General features: G+C 38.9%; 1 protein-coding gene across 1 annotated transcript in view; it reads left to right on the top strand.

The window, feature by feature from the left end:
- Window positions 1-17,909, top strand: part of SYNE1 (spectrin repeat containing nuclear envelope protein 1) — a 299,972-nt gene that overhangs the window by 4,984 nt on the left and 277,079 nt on the right. The window contains exon 2 of the mRNA XM_071740591.1: window positions 4,263-4,529. Within this exon, the coding sequence (XP_071596692.1) occupies window positions 4,466-4,529 (64 nt within the window). The 5' untranslated portion in view covers window positions 4,263-4,465. The remainder of the gene's footprint in view (window positions 1-4,262; window positions 4,530-17,909) is intronic.

The following is a 17,909-nucleotide window of genomic DNA, read 5'->3' as shown; positions in this document are numbered from 1 at the left end:
CAGAGTGTTAGGGGTTGGAAGGGACCCCAAGAGATCATCAACTCCAACCCTCCTGCCGGAGCAGGACCACCTAGTGTAGGTCACATAGGAACACATCAAGGAGGGTTTTGAATGTCTCCAGAGGAGACTTCCCAACCTCAATGGGTAGCCTGTCCCAATGTTTTGTCAGCCTCACAGTGAAAAATCTTTTCCTTATGTTTACATGGAAACTCCTGTGCTCCAACTTGCATCCATTACCCTTTGTCTTACTATTGGTCATCACTGAGAAGAGCCTGGCTCCATCCTCCTGACACTAACACTTTACATGTTTGCAAACATAAATGAGGTCACCTTCAGTCTCCTCTTCTCCAAGCTAAACAGACCCAACTTCATCAACCTTTCCTCACAACCCCACCATTTTTTGGTCACTGCAGCCAAGACTGCCCTTAAGCTTCAGATGCATTCCAGGAATCTTCTGGATTGCTGGTGCCTTGCTCTGTGCCTCCAGCAGGTATTGCTGTGGTTGAATTTCTCTAAGAGGACCAGGGCTTGTGACTGCAAAGCTGCTCCTATCTATAAATGGCCTCATCCTCTTGTTTCTTCCTCATCAGGTAGTCTGTAGCTGACCCCCATTATGGTACCACCTGCCCCTGTCTGTCCTTTAACCCTCACTCACAAGCTCTTGGTCAGCTCCTCATCCATCACCAAGCAGGGCTCCTAAGACTCCAGCTGGTGACTGATGTACAGTGTGACACCCCTTCCTCCTCTCCCCTGAAATCTGAAATTTGTGCCCAAATGAAGTACGGACAAGTTTTTTACCTTTTTTTGTTCAGGTGTATCTTCAGCCATTGTTACACATCTTATATGTTGTCTGCACCTAGCATAAGTCTCTTTGGTTTTCTGCAGTGATGCTGCTGACACACCTGTTTTCTTTTAATATATTTCATAATCTTTAAGAACTAAAAGATAGGATACAACCTGGTCTTGCCAATGCTATTCTATGTCTACATAGAATTTATTCTCTTTTCTTTTTTAATTGCTGATAAGTCAAACACTCCCAGGAATGCTGAGCACAGTGAAAAAAAAAAAATCACGCTAGAGACACAGAAAAGTTAACCTAGAATAGATTTAATATTTTTCTTATCTCTTCCATAAAAAAAAAAAAAAAAAAAGACATACTACTTTTTTGGCATTTGAAGAGAGAAGCAATGCAGTACAAAAAACTGTAAATAGCATGTTACTATAAGGGATTTCTAGGCCTAATGGTTTTTATATAAGAGTAGGAGTTCACATTTCCTCTTTTGATCATAAAAGCATAGTACCAGGATATTAATATAAGAAAATTGTATCAGTGTAGCTTTATCCACTAAATCCGGATAAGTGGCAAATGTAATAAACAATTTATCTCATTTATATGCAAAACCGTTTTGTTTCATGCTTTTATGTTCATTATCTGCATATGCACACAAAAATTAATAATGAATAATCACTTGTTGAATGTTAAAGCAGAGAATAACTCATAAAGTCCTTCAGGTTTATTTTGGACAAAGATTTATGAGGTTTAAGCCATACAGTTTTCTTAAAACCCCTGAATTTTTTAAATGTATCTGTCTGAAGATATATCTTTGTGTCCAGCAGTGAGATGAAAAATTCATTCACTTTATTACAAAAGATTTTGTGTAACAGCTATGACTCTATTTAAGTTATTTTAATGATTACAAATATTAAAAATATAATCTTTCAGTAGAACTTTTTTTGCAGGCAATCAGTACTTCTTAAAGTCAGGAAAAAAATGTCCCCTGTGCATTATATTGAATAGTTAATTGTGCATGTGAATTTCTTTTCTGTTGAGCTTTAAATGTTGTCTGAAAACAGGTGAGAGGGTGCTTGAGGCTTCATTTCATCTATTTCACTAATGTCTTTGCTATACTTTGAGCTATGGTTTTCTGCCTGTAAAGTTGACTGTAAAATTGCACCTGATCCTTCCCACCTGTAGTAACTTAGCCTCTTCTTTAAGTGTGTTAATTCCCACTGCTTGCAAAGGAGCATGTGAATGAGGACCTGTATTTAGAACCACAGATTCTTCTTATGCAGCATATAATTTAATATCAGCTAGATAAATTTTTAATTCCAACTCCGTTGTTTATCACTGCACAGTGACTCAGCCTGCAGTATGAATAGGTTGAGCACACATCTTCATAACTCTTTCCAATTGGAACTGGATCAGCATCTTCCCCAGCTCCTCTAAATCTGCTCACTTACAGCTGATATGCACCAGCTCCATACCAGTGTGTGTGGGATCATTTTTCTGATATTTATTTTTCTTAGCCAAAAAACAGTCAGACAAGGCATTTTAATACCCGTTATTACTGCCCAACAATTGGTCTAGCAGCTTGCTATTAAAAGATGCTGTATGTTACACTGCTGCTCAAAATGCTAGCAGTGCCACTGCTAGAGAAACAAGGCTTCATTTCACCCACTTTGTGACAGGTATTTCTGGTTTGGATGGGGTAGACAACCTGATATTTCATTTAAATACTGCAAAGGAAGCAAAGTTCACTAAGGTGACACACATGGGCACTAGCAACAAAATACCTCTCTCTCCCCACTCCTCCACCAAGTTGGGTGCTTTTGGGTGTCGGATGTGGAAGGGAGCTCTGGTTGCAGGCTCTTTGATTAAGGTGATGGTTAAGAAAAACCAAGGTGCCATCAGCCCCAGCTGGTGCTGCAGCTGAGACATGAAACTGTGGGATTGTCCTGGGCTTAGTTGTCACAAGGGTAAGGTTTTGTGGCTGCCAGGGTGCCTTTCCATATTTAGGAAATGGTGACTGATAGGCACAGCCTCTGTGCACTGAGAGGGGTGCAAGGCAAAGCCCGGAAGGAAGGAAGGGGGGGGAGGGAAGGGAGGAGGTCCCTGCAGGAGGGAGAAGGCAGACATGGGAAGAGAGCAGGGATAAGAGCATCCAGATGTCTTATGCAAAAATAGCAGTAATGTTTTCATATTGGTTTTAAATGGCCACAGCATGCAAACACACAGCCCATGCACACAGGTGGAGTTTACAGTCTGTTCTGTACCTTGATCTGTCACAAGTGTGCTTCCCTCAGCTCCACTGTTTTTAAGCCAGCTTGAGTCTGCCGACCTGAGCAGTACTTACGTATCCAAAATACAAAGCACACATACAATGGAACAGCTGTAAGAGGGAAAGAAGTGAGTTTCTTAGGTCAGACAGGGTTTGAAGGGTCAGAAAGGGAAATGTTGAAATGTGATTTCCTCTGGCAGCCTTTACAATAAAAAGCTGCTTGAGGACATTTCAGTGTCCTTAAAGCTGTGCAGCCTAAAGGCTTGTCTGCCTGATGCTGGAGGATTCTGTTCTCTAACAGACCTTGGGGCCAGGGAGAGAGGAAAGTGTGCAATACCAATAAACCCAGTCATACTCATGACTTTGACCAGGTACATATCACCTTGAATTTGAAACACACCTGGTGTCTACAATATGAATACAATTATTCTTGCCTGTGTGCTCAGTTCTTCCTTAATAGAGAAGTGAGACTGTATATACACAATACATACCTGTTCCTCAGAAGACATTATTGATAATATTATCTGAAGAATATGATTTGCTTTTTATTTTAGATCAGAGTTATAGTCACATAGCTCTTAAAGTTAAAAGTGTTAAGCTCATGTAGCAGTTCAAATTCACAGCTTTTGATGTTAAATGACCCAAAATGCAACACGAATACCACATGCTAGAAAAGTGAATGTAAATACAATTTTATTTAATAATAAATTAAATTATCTAAATCTCAGTACTTCAGATCAGAGTACATAGTTCAGTGTACTTAGGTATTATCCTGACCAATGAGTTGTGATTGTATACTACTTTCTAGCATGGAGAAATATGATGAGTGGTACATCTTTTGAATTTTACAAGTAGTTCCATTTTTCCTTCTTTTTTGCCTCACACTGTTTATGTTAAGGAGTATTGCAGTATTATTTGAATATGTATAATTTTTTTGTGTTTTCTAAAACAATGTACATGAGCATCCTCTGGAAATCTTTGATGTCTGGTGCATTACCGTTTGTTTTTCATTATTTATTTTTATAGCTTCAATCTGCTGATGATTGCCAAGCAAGCTTTCAGCATTAATTGTGCCTTTGGCTGGAGTGTGCAGTAGGGATGAAACATACCACTTTTTACATCTTAAAATAGCTATTAAGTCTCAGACTTAGTCTTGCAGAGCTGGTGAAAGTTTCCTCTAAGCCTTGGTACTTTCTTTCTCAGGTGCTGAGGTTACTCGACGGTGCTGTTCCCCAGCCTGGTGAGGGCTGGCTTTGGACTGGAGGTGTCTGACAGCCCCAGGCATAATGTGCCCCAGCTGAGGATCACATGTTAAAAGGAAGAAGCCATCTGAGATCCCCATCTCCCTGAGGTCAGCAGCCTGGAGGGAGACTTCTCACAGAAGTGGACTTGCTGCAACAGACATCATGGCCTCATCCCGACCAGGGGCAAGATCTAGAGATATTGCCAATGTCATGCAACAGCTTCAAGGTAGGGGACTGACTCTGACTGGTGCTCTCTGCTATGCACTGATAAATGGATGTTCTTGGTCTTTTGTGTAGTGCACAATCAGGACAATACTTATGAAGTTTAGTAACAGTTCTAAACTTATCTTCTGGAAAATATTTGTAGTGTACCTGAAGGGCTCTGATTATATCAGTCCTTCGGTATAGAATTAGCAGTACTGTTTAAAAGCAGATGATAGTGTATATGTGGATCCACAAAACAGAACACTGAATTAAATAGACTTTGGTTCTATGTCTCCCATGTGACCTCATTGTGCATCAGTTTTCACAAAGAAAAGAGAATAGAAATTATCCTCTTAGCTATAAAGTATATAGGTAAATTTGCTCCAGTGGCAAACTAGTACTTGTTAGTTAAGCAATTCTTGCTGTCTTCAAGAAAACTATAGCTTATTATATTGTTAAATGCTGAAGAATTCATAGGTCAGTGAGCTGATTATTAGTGCTGAAGTTGGTGGCCTTTTAGATAACATATCACAGGATGTCTTTGCAGTATTTATAGAGTATTAGTTGTTTGCTTAAGTTCTTAAAACATTATTTAATAAAGTTATTGTATTAGTTTTTAAAAGTTTTATACCTACATGATGCAGCTAAAGGTTGCATTAAGAATGTATCTTTTTGTTCAAATGATGTTATTGATAAGAAACAATTTGTCAGTGTAGCTGTAGGTTTTGCTTCCGTTAACTTGTAAACTCAATAATAAATCTCTTCCTTTCTTTACACACCAGCTTTCAATTACTTGAGCAAATGCTTATATGCAGAGAACCATTGCTACCCTTTTTGAATCTTCTAAATCTGGAAATTTTATCATCCCACATCTTTTCTTTCCATTTTTTGGTTTGTTTGTGGGTTTTTTTTCCAGTTTAGGATGTCTGAGCTAAGCTTCACAGCAACTAGGTACAACTAGCATGCATAATTTCCATGTAGCTTCAGTAGATTAATACATAAAAATGCAGAATCTGTCCCCTTTAGACCTGCCACAGCACTTTTCCAACTGTAAAATGTTCCTGATTGATGTTCTGCAGACTTTTGTACAGTTACAGTTTTTTTCCTTGCTATTTTTATTCCTGGCTGCTGGTTTTTCAAAGTGCCTACAAACACAGAGGGAGGAAATATTCCCTAACCAGAGAATCTGTGGTTTAAGCATTAGGATTAGACACTTCAGGTAGACACAAACAAATGAGAGAGTGCAAAGGGATAGCAGGGCAGCTCTGCTTGCAGAATAGGCAGGGGGTCTTAGTACCTAACCTGTGTAATGCAGTGTAATATATATTTAAAAGAAGTCTGATTCTTAATAATGGAGAAAAAAAAAAAGTGGGATTTGGAGCAAAAATTGAATTTTTATTAAATTGAGTACCCCGCAGAGGAATGTGAAGAAATGCATGTGAGAAATGGGAGAGGTGCTTGACGGTTATAAAGACACATTGCAAAGGAAGAGGTGAGGGAAGGTTATCCAGCCTGGTAGTCTGAACCAATGAATAAGGAGGATGCCACTGGAGCTATTTGCAGAGCATTTAGACTACTAATTATCAAATTGTTATGTCCTAACTTTCTAAAGATCTATAAAACTGGTGCTGATAAAATGGCTGTTCTGTTTGTTTGCGCTTTGGTTTTCTTACATAATTGCTTTTGATCTTTATTATTTTATTATGTTGAAATCTGATACATAGTTCAGCCAGCTGCATATTTGTGGGTTTTTTTCTTTGGGGAAATTAAGCAAAAATGATTAGGAGACCTCTTAAATGAAGACATTTTAGAAGAAAATTTATGAACTAAATGAGACTTTTGAATTTTCTGTTAGTTTGAAGTCATACCTGTAACTGGATTCTTTGCTTCTCAGATTAAATCAGTTCAGCTTGCTATTGCTGAGACCTAAGTTTTCTGTAGAAGCACTATTTCAATAAATACTTCACCTGTGCCAAGAGGAGGAGAGCTTAGAGCCTGTCTTTTTTTAGTCTGTATCTCTGCATTATGGATGAGCAGGCAATCTGCACTGCGACTACCTTAGCCCGTGTGAGTTAAGCTCTGCCTTTCAGAATTTATAGTCAACTGAAACAGGAACAGCCAGGGACATAGGAACACAGAAATATTTCTTGGCATGTTTGCATGGCAGCACAGAATTGGTGCGGTGGGAGCTGGGTGTGTAACTCAAGGTGAGAGTGGAATTGGCAGTATTCACAGTGTAAGAAATACAGAGATGGCTTGGGGATTCCTCCCTGAGTGCTGAGCAGCAGTTTTGCTTTACAACATCTGCTCCCATGCCTGGCCATAAGCTGAGACAGGAGAAAAGTTCTTGTGTGACACTGTCAGAGAGTGCTGCAAGATATCAGTGGTGGGAATTGAGGAAGAGAGGGTGAGCAAGCTGTGCTTTCTCCTTCACCTTGTTTGTGAACTGCCTCATATTTGCCTCACAGGTTTCCAGTGTTTCTGGAGAGCAAATGCAGGAAAGACCAAAAAAATAATACTGTTCACTGGGATTCTCAACACCAATTTTGAAATCTCTGCTGTACGTACTGCAAGTGAATGTAATTATATCAGTGCCTGTAAAAACTTCAGAGAACCCCCAAGCTGGTTCTGGTAGTGGTTTGTTTGTTTGTTTGTTTTCTGTTTGGGTTTTTGTTTGTTTGGGTTCTTTTGTTTGTGGGGTTTTTTTGTTTGTGTGTTAGGTTAGTGTGGTAGTTTTTGGAAGTAGGGGGTAAGCCACAAGGGTGGCTTTTGTGAGAACCTGCTGGAAGCTCCTCTGGTTCCAGTTCTGGTCCTGCCTCTTGCCAAGGCAGAGCAGATACTGGAAGCAGGATGTGCTCTGCAAGTAAAGTTTTCAAGAAAGGGAAAATAAAAGCGGAAAAAAACCATAACAAAACAAATGTGAACAAACAAACAAACCCCCAAACAAACAAACAAATAAACAAAAAACAACCCCCCCCCAAAAAAAAAAAAAAACCAAACCAGCAACAAGAAAACAACACAAACAAAAAAACCACCAAAAAAAGCCAAAACAGAAAAAAAGACCTGCAGAGCAGGCACATACATGCCATGGCTCTGGCATTGGTCCAAACAGGACCAGAGATAAGGAACATGCACTACATTGCAGCCAGGGATAATGGTCTTATCTGGGTCCGTTAGTAGAAAGCACTAACAGAGACTTTATGGCATTTCCTAGGGTTCTGGAGCTGGGGTTATGGAAGCTCAGAAGCCAATTACATCCCCACAGGATAAGAGATACTGGCCACCTATGTAGAGGTGCTTCAGAAGTAATTGGCACTGAGGCACAGGTCCTCATGGTTTGATGACTGCCAGTCCTGACCTGGATGTACAAAGGAAAGGTAGCATCCTCTCTCCATGTCACTGATGCTACCTGGAGAAAGTGGATTGCCCTAATAAACCAGACAGCATGAACAGGGAGCCCTAATTACTCAGGGACTGTGGCGGTGATCACAGATCGGCTGGGGGGCACAGCATATGGGATGCTACCATAAGAGGCAGTGATTTGTGCTGAGGAAACCCCTCCCTATAAAGAACTCTGGGATCAGGATAAACATTATGCTCTCTTCATTAACAGATCCTGCCTTTTAGGGAAGCAGTAGAGATGGAAAGATATGATATGGAGTCTGACTCAACAGGTCATAGAAGCAAAGGAGGGAGAAGGTGAGTTGAGCTGATTTGCAGGGGTCCAAGCCATCCAGCTTTCACTGGTCATCACTGAGGGGAAGAAGTGACCATTACTTTACCTGCCCACTGATTCCTGGATGGTAGCTAATGCTTTATGCTGATGGCTGAAAATGCAGGAAAAGGATAACCAGCAGCAAAAGAAGAGATCAGTTTGGGCAGTTGACCTGTGGCAGGATATTGGTGAAGGTATCCGACATAGATGTCCACATGCCTAAGAACTGGGCTACTGAGGAGCATGGAAACTACCACCAGGTAGTTAAGTCTGCTATCGTGTGACACACGATTCACAAATGTGAATTATTCTTATCTTGGTGAGCCCACAGGCTTTCTGGTGAACCTGGAACATACAGATTGGCCTGGGACCAAAGGGTGGATTTAGCAGTGGATGTTTTCACCTAGGTGATAACAAGTATAATACTTGTGCTGTTATTAAGCAGGCCAGACAACTAAAACTGTTGTGATGTGAAGGAGGTGATTTACAGTGATTTATTAATTTTTTTATAAAGTAAAAAGAAAATTCCAGCTGCTTCCCTATGGTGATTCTGACACTTGTAATACACTCTGTAAATATAATAGGTTTTGAATAAGACTGCGTTTCACTTGCAGTGTGCTGGGCTGTGGCATTGTATGCAAGAGTGTATGCAACCTGTCTTATCCTGTGGTGTCCAGGCACAGGCTTGCTGCAGGTTGCTCTCTCTGCCCAGAAGAATGGAGTGTCTGCAGTGTACAGGAGACATGTGGGCACCGATAGTAAGATTTATCACCTCCAACTTCATCATTGCTGTCATCCTAATAAATATTGAGACAGGGTGTCATTCATTTAATTGCTGGCTCAGCTATATATTATAGCTCAGTGCTCTCATGGATGACAGACAGGCCTCTCCAGAAGGAGTATGATCCCTTGTCACTTGAACTTTAATTAATGAGGACACGTTTTTGAGGCAAAAATATTTCCTGTTATATTTTAATTCTAGGAATTTTATAATCTGTATAATAGGCAAGGGTTGCAGAAAAGAGTGGCCTTGACACTATAATTGAGGGCAGAGGGTGTCTCTGATGAAAGGCAAATAATAATTGGGAAGGTAGACATAAATCCACAGAAACTCACTCTTTTTTAGTCACATATCCTTACTGCATATGGCATCTTTCCACTAGCTCCTACTTACTGCTTATCCTTCCCTCAGCACTCGCTCAAACAGTGCTAGGCCTGCAGGGGCTGAAATGTCTGTCCCACCTGGGTCAGGCAAGTCAGGATTTAAGGGACCTAACTGATAGTGTGACTGCTACAGGAGCTAATGCAGCCTGAGGCAGGTGTTTAAGAAGGGTGTGTGTGTAAATATATTCAATTCCTATCTCTCTTCTTTGGCTACAGAGATAGCTAAGACTATAGAGTTGACACCTAATCTTTTCATTGCTGAATTTCAACGTGAGCATCCTTGTGGTACTACAGAATGAGTTGATGACACCACTGACTGTGATTGTCTTTGAACAATTTATTCCTTGCTAGCACAGGTCAAAGTTTTCCACGGTACCTCATGCTTACTTGTTTATGTGTTCATATTCTAAAAGCACTCACAAAACCCAAGCAGAACTGGTGTACATCACCATTTTCAGTGATATTCCTGAGATTTTCTTTGGGGTTATTCAGAGAATTAAATGCCAACAGGCACAAAAGCACCGTGTTTTAGCCTAAAGAAAATGCAAGTTTCATTAGCATTAAAGGTGTTCATATACTAAAGAGTGTGGGAAAACAAACTAGTAAAACCTTATGCCTTTGTAATCTCTGCCATCATGAAATTCAGTCCTTTCCATCAGTACTACAATGTTATAGGTGAACCACAGTCAAGATTGGGCTGTTCTGAAAAAAAGCCAGTACCTCATTCTTCTGGACCTTGTCACTCCTGCTTGCTGGCTTGCTTTTACCAGCTTGTAAGATGATGTTGAATAGGCCCTCTATCACTTTTGCCTCCCTCTACTTGTTTCTTGCAATTTCTCATTTAGTATTATGTGCTGGGTGGAGGTTTTTCTGAGTGGCATTGTGTTCACTGTTGGGTGGTGTACTTAGTCAAGCAGGACATTTTTGTTCTTATCAATAGTGGATCACAAAAATTCAATCTGGACTAAAATCCTGACATACATACTGTGCCAGTTAAGATGCTCTGGTATCACTGACATTTTCCATTTTAACCCCATGCAGTAAATCCAATGCTAGGGTGTATAAAATGCAGTAATTTAAACAATTTACTGTTACAACAAAATCCCTTGGCTGTCTTAAAAGAACCCTCTACAAAATGTATGAAAGCACAATTATTACTTTTTTCAAGTCTTCTGTTTGATTCTAGGTTGCACCATTGTTTATATCAGGCTTTTAAACTCAGTTTGGCTTGTAAGAATTTTTTTTTTTTGTAAATTCCATGTAGAGAGACTTCATAGTGCAGGATGAGGTGGGAAAGAAAACAATGTAGGCATTTATGAAGACCAACTATGCTGGAAAGGGGCCATAGTGGTGCTAGTAATCTTCACACACTCCTAAAAAGTTTCAATACACACAGGTCACATTGGTTTAAAGCTTAGTGCTTTGTAAGGTTACTTTTGAAAACTGTAATTTGTAACTTTAATGCTTTTCTTATATTAGTATAAGGAAATATATTTTTTTTTCCTTTAAGTTTTCTGTTCTTCTTTTCCTTCCTTTTACGTCCTAGCATTTCTTTTCCATGCAGCAGTCATTAATCAAACAGTAGATATTCAGTCAGTTAGCTAGTTGATAGGATGCTGTTAATATGTGCCTTCATTGGTCTTTTCCTTTGGTTGTTTTTCTAAGCCAACAGTGCCAAGAGCCACAGTTTAACATTAAGAGAAGCTGATTTAACAGGTATCTGCTACTGAAAACTACCTTGGTTCACTGAGCATGTGTTCCAAATTTTCTTTCCACCAGAGCTCTCTCTCCTCTTATGGTAGACCTGTACCAGCTGAAAAATTGATTTGTAGAAGTTGGGTGAGCTCCTGACAAAGAAAGGCAAATGGCTTAGCATCCCCTTTCAGTGCCATTTACCATTTTATCACCTACAAAATAAAACTGTAACCTCATGTTTGTAAATGCAGCAAGATTGGAAAGGTGTGGTTGGTCAGGAGGGACATGCTGCACACCTTGCACAGTTGAGTTTTACCTCCACATCACAAGTACTGCCCTGGCTAAAGGTCCCTTCTGTCTCATTTACTGGTGTGTACTGGCTCCATGTAGTCCTTTTCTTTGAACCTTTCACCCTCTGAGGTGTACCCCAGCTTGATTCCTGTAGCTTTCTTGGTTCCAAAAGATTCCCGTGTGGTTTATTAGTTTCTTAGGTGAGCAAGTCTTATAACTTACACAACTCATTACACATTTTCAGTGAATTATGGGAAAATAGACTTTTAATTCTATTGGCTCTGTTGACTACGTGACCTGAAGGCCAAGTAAATCTACACAATGACTTGGGAATTTGAATAGCACTGTAGCCCATTCATTAATTAAAAAAACAAATTCAAATTCAAGCACATTTCAATTTTCTTTTTCTTTTTCTTTTTTTTTTTTTTCAGTATGAGAAAATTTAAGTTACTATTGCTTCAGATTAAAATATTAAAATATAAGATGTATGTGTAAAGATTAAGACTGATTGAAAAACTTTCTAGATCACTAGAAATCACTAGTGAATCTAAATCACTAAAGATAAAAAAAAGGAGGAGGAAAGAGATCAAGCATTTTTATTTTGTACAACAAAAACACATAAATGTTGGCTGCAGCAAGGGGTGCTCAGATTGAACATTAACACTGGTTAAGCACAGTTGCTAAAGCCAGCTGTGAAATCACCAATGTTAGAAGTACTTAATTCTGGTTTATAGATATAGAAACAAGTCCTGCAATCTGATGGTGATAATCTGATGTATTGCTGACAGAGACAAGTTCTGAGCAGATGCTGCAGAAACAAGAGGAAAGGACAACTTGTAGAGCAAAACACTAAAGTATGCAAGTATGCACTGAATTCTAAGTTTCATGTCATGTTAGGATAAAGTATATGTTCAGGGCTGAAAATGGCTGAAATGGTAGTATCTCAGTGAGATTGCTTTTGTTTGGTTTTGGAGGAACACACTTGAAAACCTTAAATTCTTCTCATATGCTACTGTTAAAACACTGATGATCTGGTTCATTAAACAAAATGCAGAAGGCAAAATACAAGAAGAAATTCCTCCCCGGGTAACTTTGCAGTCAGTGGTTCAAATGACACTTCTGAAATATAATAATAGCTACTGGAAATATATCATGTGAATTGTGGTTTTATATGAACCTGTCTTCAGCAGCTCCACACTGTTCAGTCTAGTCTGACAAGTTCATATGTAGGCATCCACACTGTAGCTATTTAATATTGGTTGTGATGAATCCCAAGCTGAGGCTCAAAAATTGTTTTCAGTTAAGACTTTAACTTAAAATAGCATCTGCTATATTTGTTAGCTGGTGTGAACAGGGTGATATTTCAACAAATCTAAATAAGAACAATTAGGTAGCAATTTTGAGAGTTTAGTGAAAATAAAGATTTTGAGAAGGAAAATATTACAACCTTGAGTATTTTTGTGAGAACCTCCTCTATTCTAACAAACTGCTAGACAGACAATTGTTTTAGTAGTAGCATTGTGCCAGGGGAGATCAGGAAGGAAAATATCTTTAAACTATTATGAGGTCAGGTTTTTTCTGTGCAGGTTATGGTAATCATCATTTGTATGTTTTGTGTCTTCTAATTAATCTCCTGTTTATACTGGAGTATGCTGCAGGCTTGAAAAATTATGCTTTATCTTATAGTTGTTCTCTAGTATCTTCCTACAGCACATCTTGTATATTTTGGGGTATTATTAAATTTGAACATAGTAAATTGTTGTAATAACAAATAACCCTCCCATTTGGAATGCTGTCTCTGTTTTTTTGGTTTGGGCTGTTGGGTTTTTTTGTTTGTTTGGGTTTTTTGGTTTTATTTGTGTGTGTGTGTGTGTGTCTGTGTGTGTTTTTAATACTAGAGAAAAAAGGAACTTGCAAAAGGACATGTCTTTTTTTCTTAGTTACTAATGAATAAGCATTAAAGTAGTTTTGTAGAGGAACTATTGCTGGCCATGATTTTATACTGATATAGAGACCTCTCTAGAGTAGAAGCAAAACACTGCAGTGAGAAAGTTCTACCATATTCCTGTAATACTGTTTTGCTCTTCTGTGAAAATCAGAATCTTCACCAGTTATAAGGCTGATAATATACTTCAGAGAATATACTAGTAGGTAGATAAAATACACAGTTTAAAAAAAAAACCCAAAACCAAAAAACCACTTTCCAATTATTAGCAATTTATTGCAAGACTATTTCTAGAACAGTTTTTGTTTTGTACTTTAGACTTCATTTGCTTAAAAATATCCCAGTTACTGTCACAAAGCTTCTCCTTGTGAGTCATATCATGTAATTCTAATTTTAGGCTATCACTGAGGTTTTTTAGATGGTAGTTGTATGTATCCAAGTGAATTGTCTATTGTGTGCAAAAAAACAGGCTGCTTGCTCTGTCCTTCAGCTAAAATGAGATGAAGCCTTATGAGGGAAGTGTTACATTACAACAACAAGAATCCAATAGTCTATTTATAAAAGAAGAAAAAAACAACAACAAAACACCACAGACAAGTTCTGGAGTCCTCCCTAGCTCTTTGGAGTTCGTTTCTCCACAAACTAAGAACTATTTGAAGTATATTATGTTTTATAGGAAACTATAACTGATTACTTCATTACTTCATTACACACAGCTAATGTTTATAGTAACATTCTGGTTGCTTTGCTTTGGGGGTGTATGTTTCGTGTATGTCATTTTTCTCATTTGTAGGTAAAGGAACTAGGGCTAAGTGTAAAAGTGAGCCTCCATCCTTGCTGTTGAATTAGATCCTCTTGTATTTTGTTTTATCAGTGGTTATCTCAACTCAGTTTCAGAACTGTGAGGTATCAGGACAAGTAGCTGTTACAATCTACCCTATTGTTTGATGTAACTTAAAATTTAGATCCACCATAACAAAATCCAATGACCAAGGACTGGGTGCAAGCATAAGGTTTTATTTGAAAAATGACACAGGCAAAGTGATGTAGCCCAGTGAAGATATGGTAAAGGTGTTGTGAGGCAAAAGGGGGAAAGAGTGAGAGAGAGAGAGAAAGAGAGAGAGAGAGAGAGAGAGAGAGATCACCACCCACAGATCCAGCGGCATCTGGTGATCTTTCTTTGGGATGGTGATCTGATCCCAGATGGGGCAAAGGTCCAGTGTAGGGTAGTGGAAGGCAACCATGAATAAACACTTGTGTGTTCCTTATATGCACCAGGTTTCCCACCGCTCTTGAGGCTGATTCGGGCTCCAGGAATTTCAGGAGGGTCCCCTCGCCCCATGGAAAAGGCCATTGCTGGCTGGCTCTTGGTGGTTCGTGGCCATCAGTCAGTTTGCCAGCTCCACCTGGGTGGGAACATCCACCTGACATTTTCAGTCAGGGTGTGTCTACGCCCTTATATTTAATTTTCCATATTGTCATCGGAGGCAAAGGAAATTCCACTGAATAGAAACAGGTAGGCATGGAAGAAGTAGTGCTGAGTTACACATGGTTGCTCTTGGGATGCAGCCCAGCCCCATCCCTGCCTACCTGGAAGCCAAAACTCCACACCTTAACCTGCTCTTCCCTCTCTCTCTCTCTCTCTGGTGTATCTGTTTCTCATACTCAGTGCTGAGGAGTCATTGCTGTTAGTATGTAGTATGGTGAAATATGGTTTGGAGTTTCATTACATGGAACATAAACATTGATGCATTAAGTGGCATAATTTGTGAAAGTCCTTTTACTTTAATTTCATAATATTTATGTAATTGTATCTCATTATGTGCTACATAGTCTTTAGTACATTTTAAAGGATTGTGCCTTCACTGATGTCGGTTTGTTTATGGAGAATGTATCTCATCTATAACACTATTAGGCACATGACACAAACCTGCAAAACCTATGAGTCTCCAAGCTAAAGACTATTGTTGTATTCACCCAGATGTGAGGTATATCTGGAAGATTTAATAACATATTTTATCTACATAGCCATTGCCTGGAATGGAATGAGAGTTACAATTTAGTTTACCCAGCACACTGAGTTTTTCTTTAGTTATGCTTTATTCCCAGAGAAAATTCATCTTCTGCTTACAAAGATGCCAAAGGCCTGTACAAATGTGTTACACCGTTCCTATGCTTTCTATATGTTATTCATACAGGGTTGTTGGTGTAGCTTGTCATAAATGCATAGGTTGTCATACTTCCACCAATGGTGCTTGGAGGCATCATTGATGTACCTGGAGAAGTTCAGCTTCTTCACCTTACAGTGCCAAGGACCACCCGTCGATGTGGACTTTCTGTGTTCAAGGCACTGTTGTGAGAAAGCTGCTCACTTCTAGACCTTGCGAATGCAGCAGCTGTTCTGTAAAGGCTTTATTTTAAGCTCATTAACACAAATGAAAAATCTGCTTTCCATAAGGTGAAGGGAATGAACTATAACAGCAATAGTAGGCAAAGAGTATTACTGTTAGCTTTCCGGTCTTGGAGGGAAAAATCCTTACATACAAGATCACAGTGGTCAAGAAAATATGATGCCAAGCCAGTGTAGCAAAGCAAAGCAAAATATTTACTTGCTTATAGTGCCTAATGGAGGAAGAAAAGAACAAACTTGACTTTTGTTAAGAAATTATGGTTATTTGTGGTACATTCAGTTTTTGGACTGTCATTGTCCCAAATAAATTAAAGTAAATCTTTATTACAATTAAGCTTTGGTAAAAGCCCATCTCTTCATTGTGCTTGTTTTGGCCAGGGTTTCTACTTTATTTTCTCATTTGGCAAGAGTTCCTTAAGCTTTTCCAGTGTTACTCTTCTCTACTTAGAAGAGACTTACCTAAAAGAAAAATTATAAGACAGAAAATTAGTTCTATCCTGGCACAAATCAGGACATCCCAGTTCAAGTAGTGCAGTAGTTCCAGTACCGAGTCAGAATGGAGACTGCAAGCTACCAATTGCTTAGTAAACAGCTGCAAACACAGAAAACGCTTTGCTCTTACTTAACTCCTCTTGAAAAAGAAAGCAAAACCCACGCAAAATAAAAAGCTCCATCTGTTTAGCTGTCTAGTTCAGAAACACTGTGTTTAAAGAATGAAGAGAACTGCGAACCAGCATCACCACTTACAACAGTTATGAGCTGTTTGGTTTGGGTTTTGTTGGTTTTTATGCCAGTCACTGTATCAGCCCATTTCCTGTTAGTAGTGCAACTGGTTACATACTTGGGTACTGTTTTGCATCCTGAATGTTGCTGCTGTGTTCACTCATGGGTGAAAATAATGTGCTTGTTACAAAGGACAAGAAATTTAATGGAGGTCACCAAATTTTTCCTCTATCTAAATGAGGAAAGAAATGTTCAGGAAAGGAGCCTTTGCTGAGATTTGCAGCCCTGCTGGCATTTTCCCTCCATTGGAATGTGCTGTCACAGGAACTTGGGCTGTGTTAGGGTGAGGTGGACTTAAGGAAGCCAAAAGTCAAGCTTGTGACATGAGAGATGGAAGTGGGACCATCTGATGATAGATCACATATCAGTGCAAAGGCAGGTGCCATCAAGCCCCCATGTTAGCAGAGGTCTTCTGGCTGTAAAGCTTTGTTAGCAGATGTGAGTTGCAGTAGTAAAACATGGCTAATCATACCCTGATTTGAGACTGATTAGACAAGACTTAAGGCTAATTAGCCTGGATTTCTGGCTGCTTTGTGTTACTAAAGTTGTGCAACACAGGAAGAACAAGATTTGAAAAGACATTTGGAACCCTAAAGATGCATATTGCCATAAAAAGGCATGATGCGCATTTTTTTAAACCTCTACAGATGCCTTTCTTCAACTTCAAAGACTAAAGTATTTAATAATCTTATCATTAAACATAAAAATAAATTGTATTAAAAACCTACAATCATATTAGCATTCAGAAATTGGAAAATTATTTGCAAATGTATTTTGTACCCTCAACATAGTTAATATTTCTAAACATAAATACCTATTAGCAGTTGTGAGCTTATATCAGTGGGTTATCCTACAACAACTTTGTTCTTTAGTGCTATGTCCATTATAGAAAAGTGAAGTCATGTGACAATCTCACATTTCTAAAATAAATATCCATCTTACCATAAAACAACAGCCACATTGAGAGACTGCTGTTTTTTCATTCAAATCAAACCTTTCTAGTATACAAAGCTCTGGATCTGACTGTTAAGATGCTGCTTCCTAAAGAGAGAGAAGTTAATTTTATTTTTTCTTTCTGGCTGACTGTTTTGGGAGCAGAAAATCTGCTGCTTCTCCATCACAATCTTTCATGGAAGGGAGAAAACTTTAGTTGTCTAATCTGCTTTTTTGATCTTGCTTTCCAGAATTGCCTTTTGTTTGGACACTTTGGTGAGCTTGTACACAGCCTCGTTGCGTAATTCTTCTTTCATAATCCCAAGCCTGCCTTTTCATTTGTGTGATTATTAAGAAAGATAGAGGTGTGACCAGCTGCCAGAAGTGATTTGAATAAGTAAAAGGAACCATGAACAGTTAATTGGTGTGTTTACATCCAGTTTCTAAGAGACAGATAGTTCATGCT

This window comes from Heliangelus exortis, chromosome 3 (assembly GCF_036169615.1).
Source record: "Heliangelus exortis chromosome 3, bHelExo1.hap1, whole genome shotgun sequence".
Taxonomy (NCBI): domain Eukaryota; kingdom Metazoa; phylum Chordata; class Aves; order Apodiformes; family Trochilidae; genus Heliangelus; species Heliangelus exortis.
This window is presented reverse-complemented; position numbering and strand designations above follow the sequence as displayed.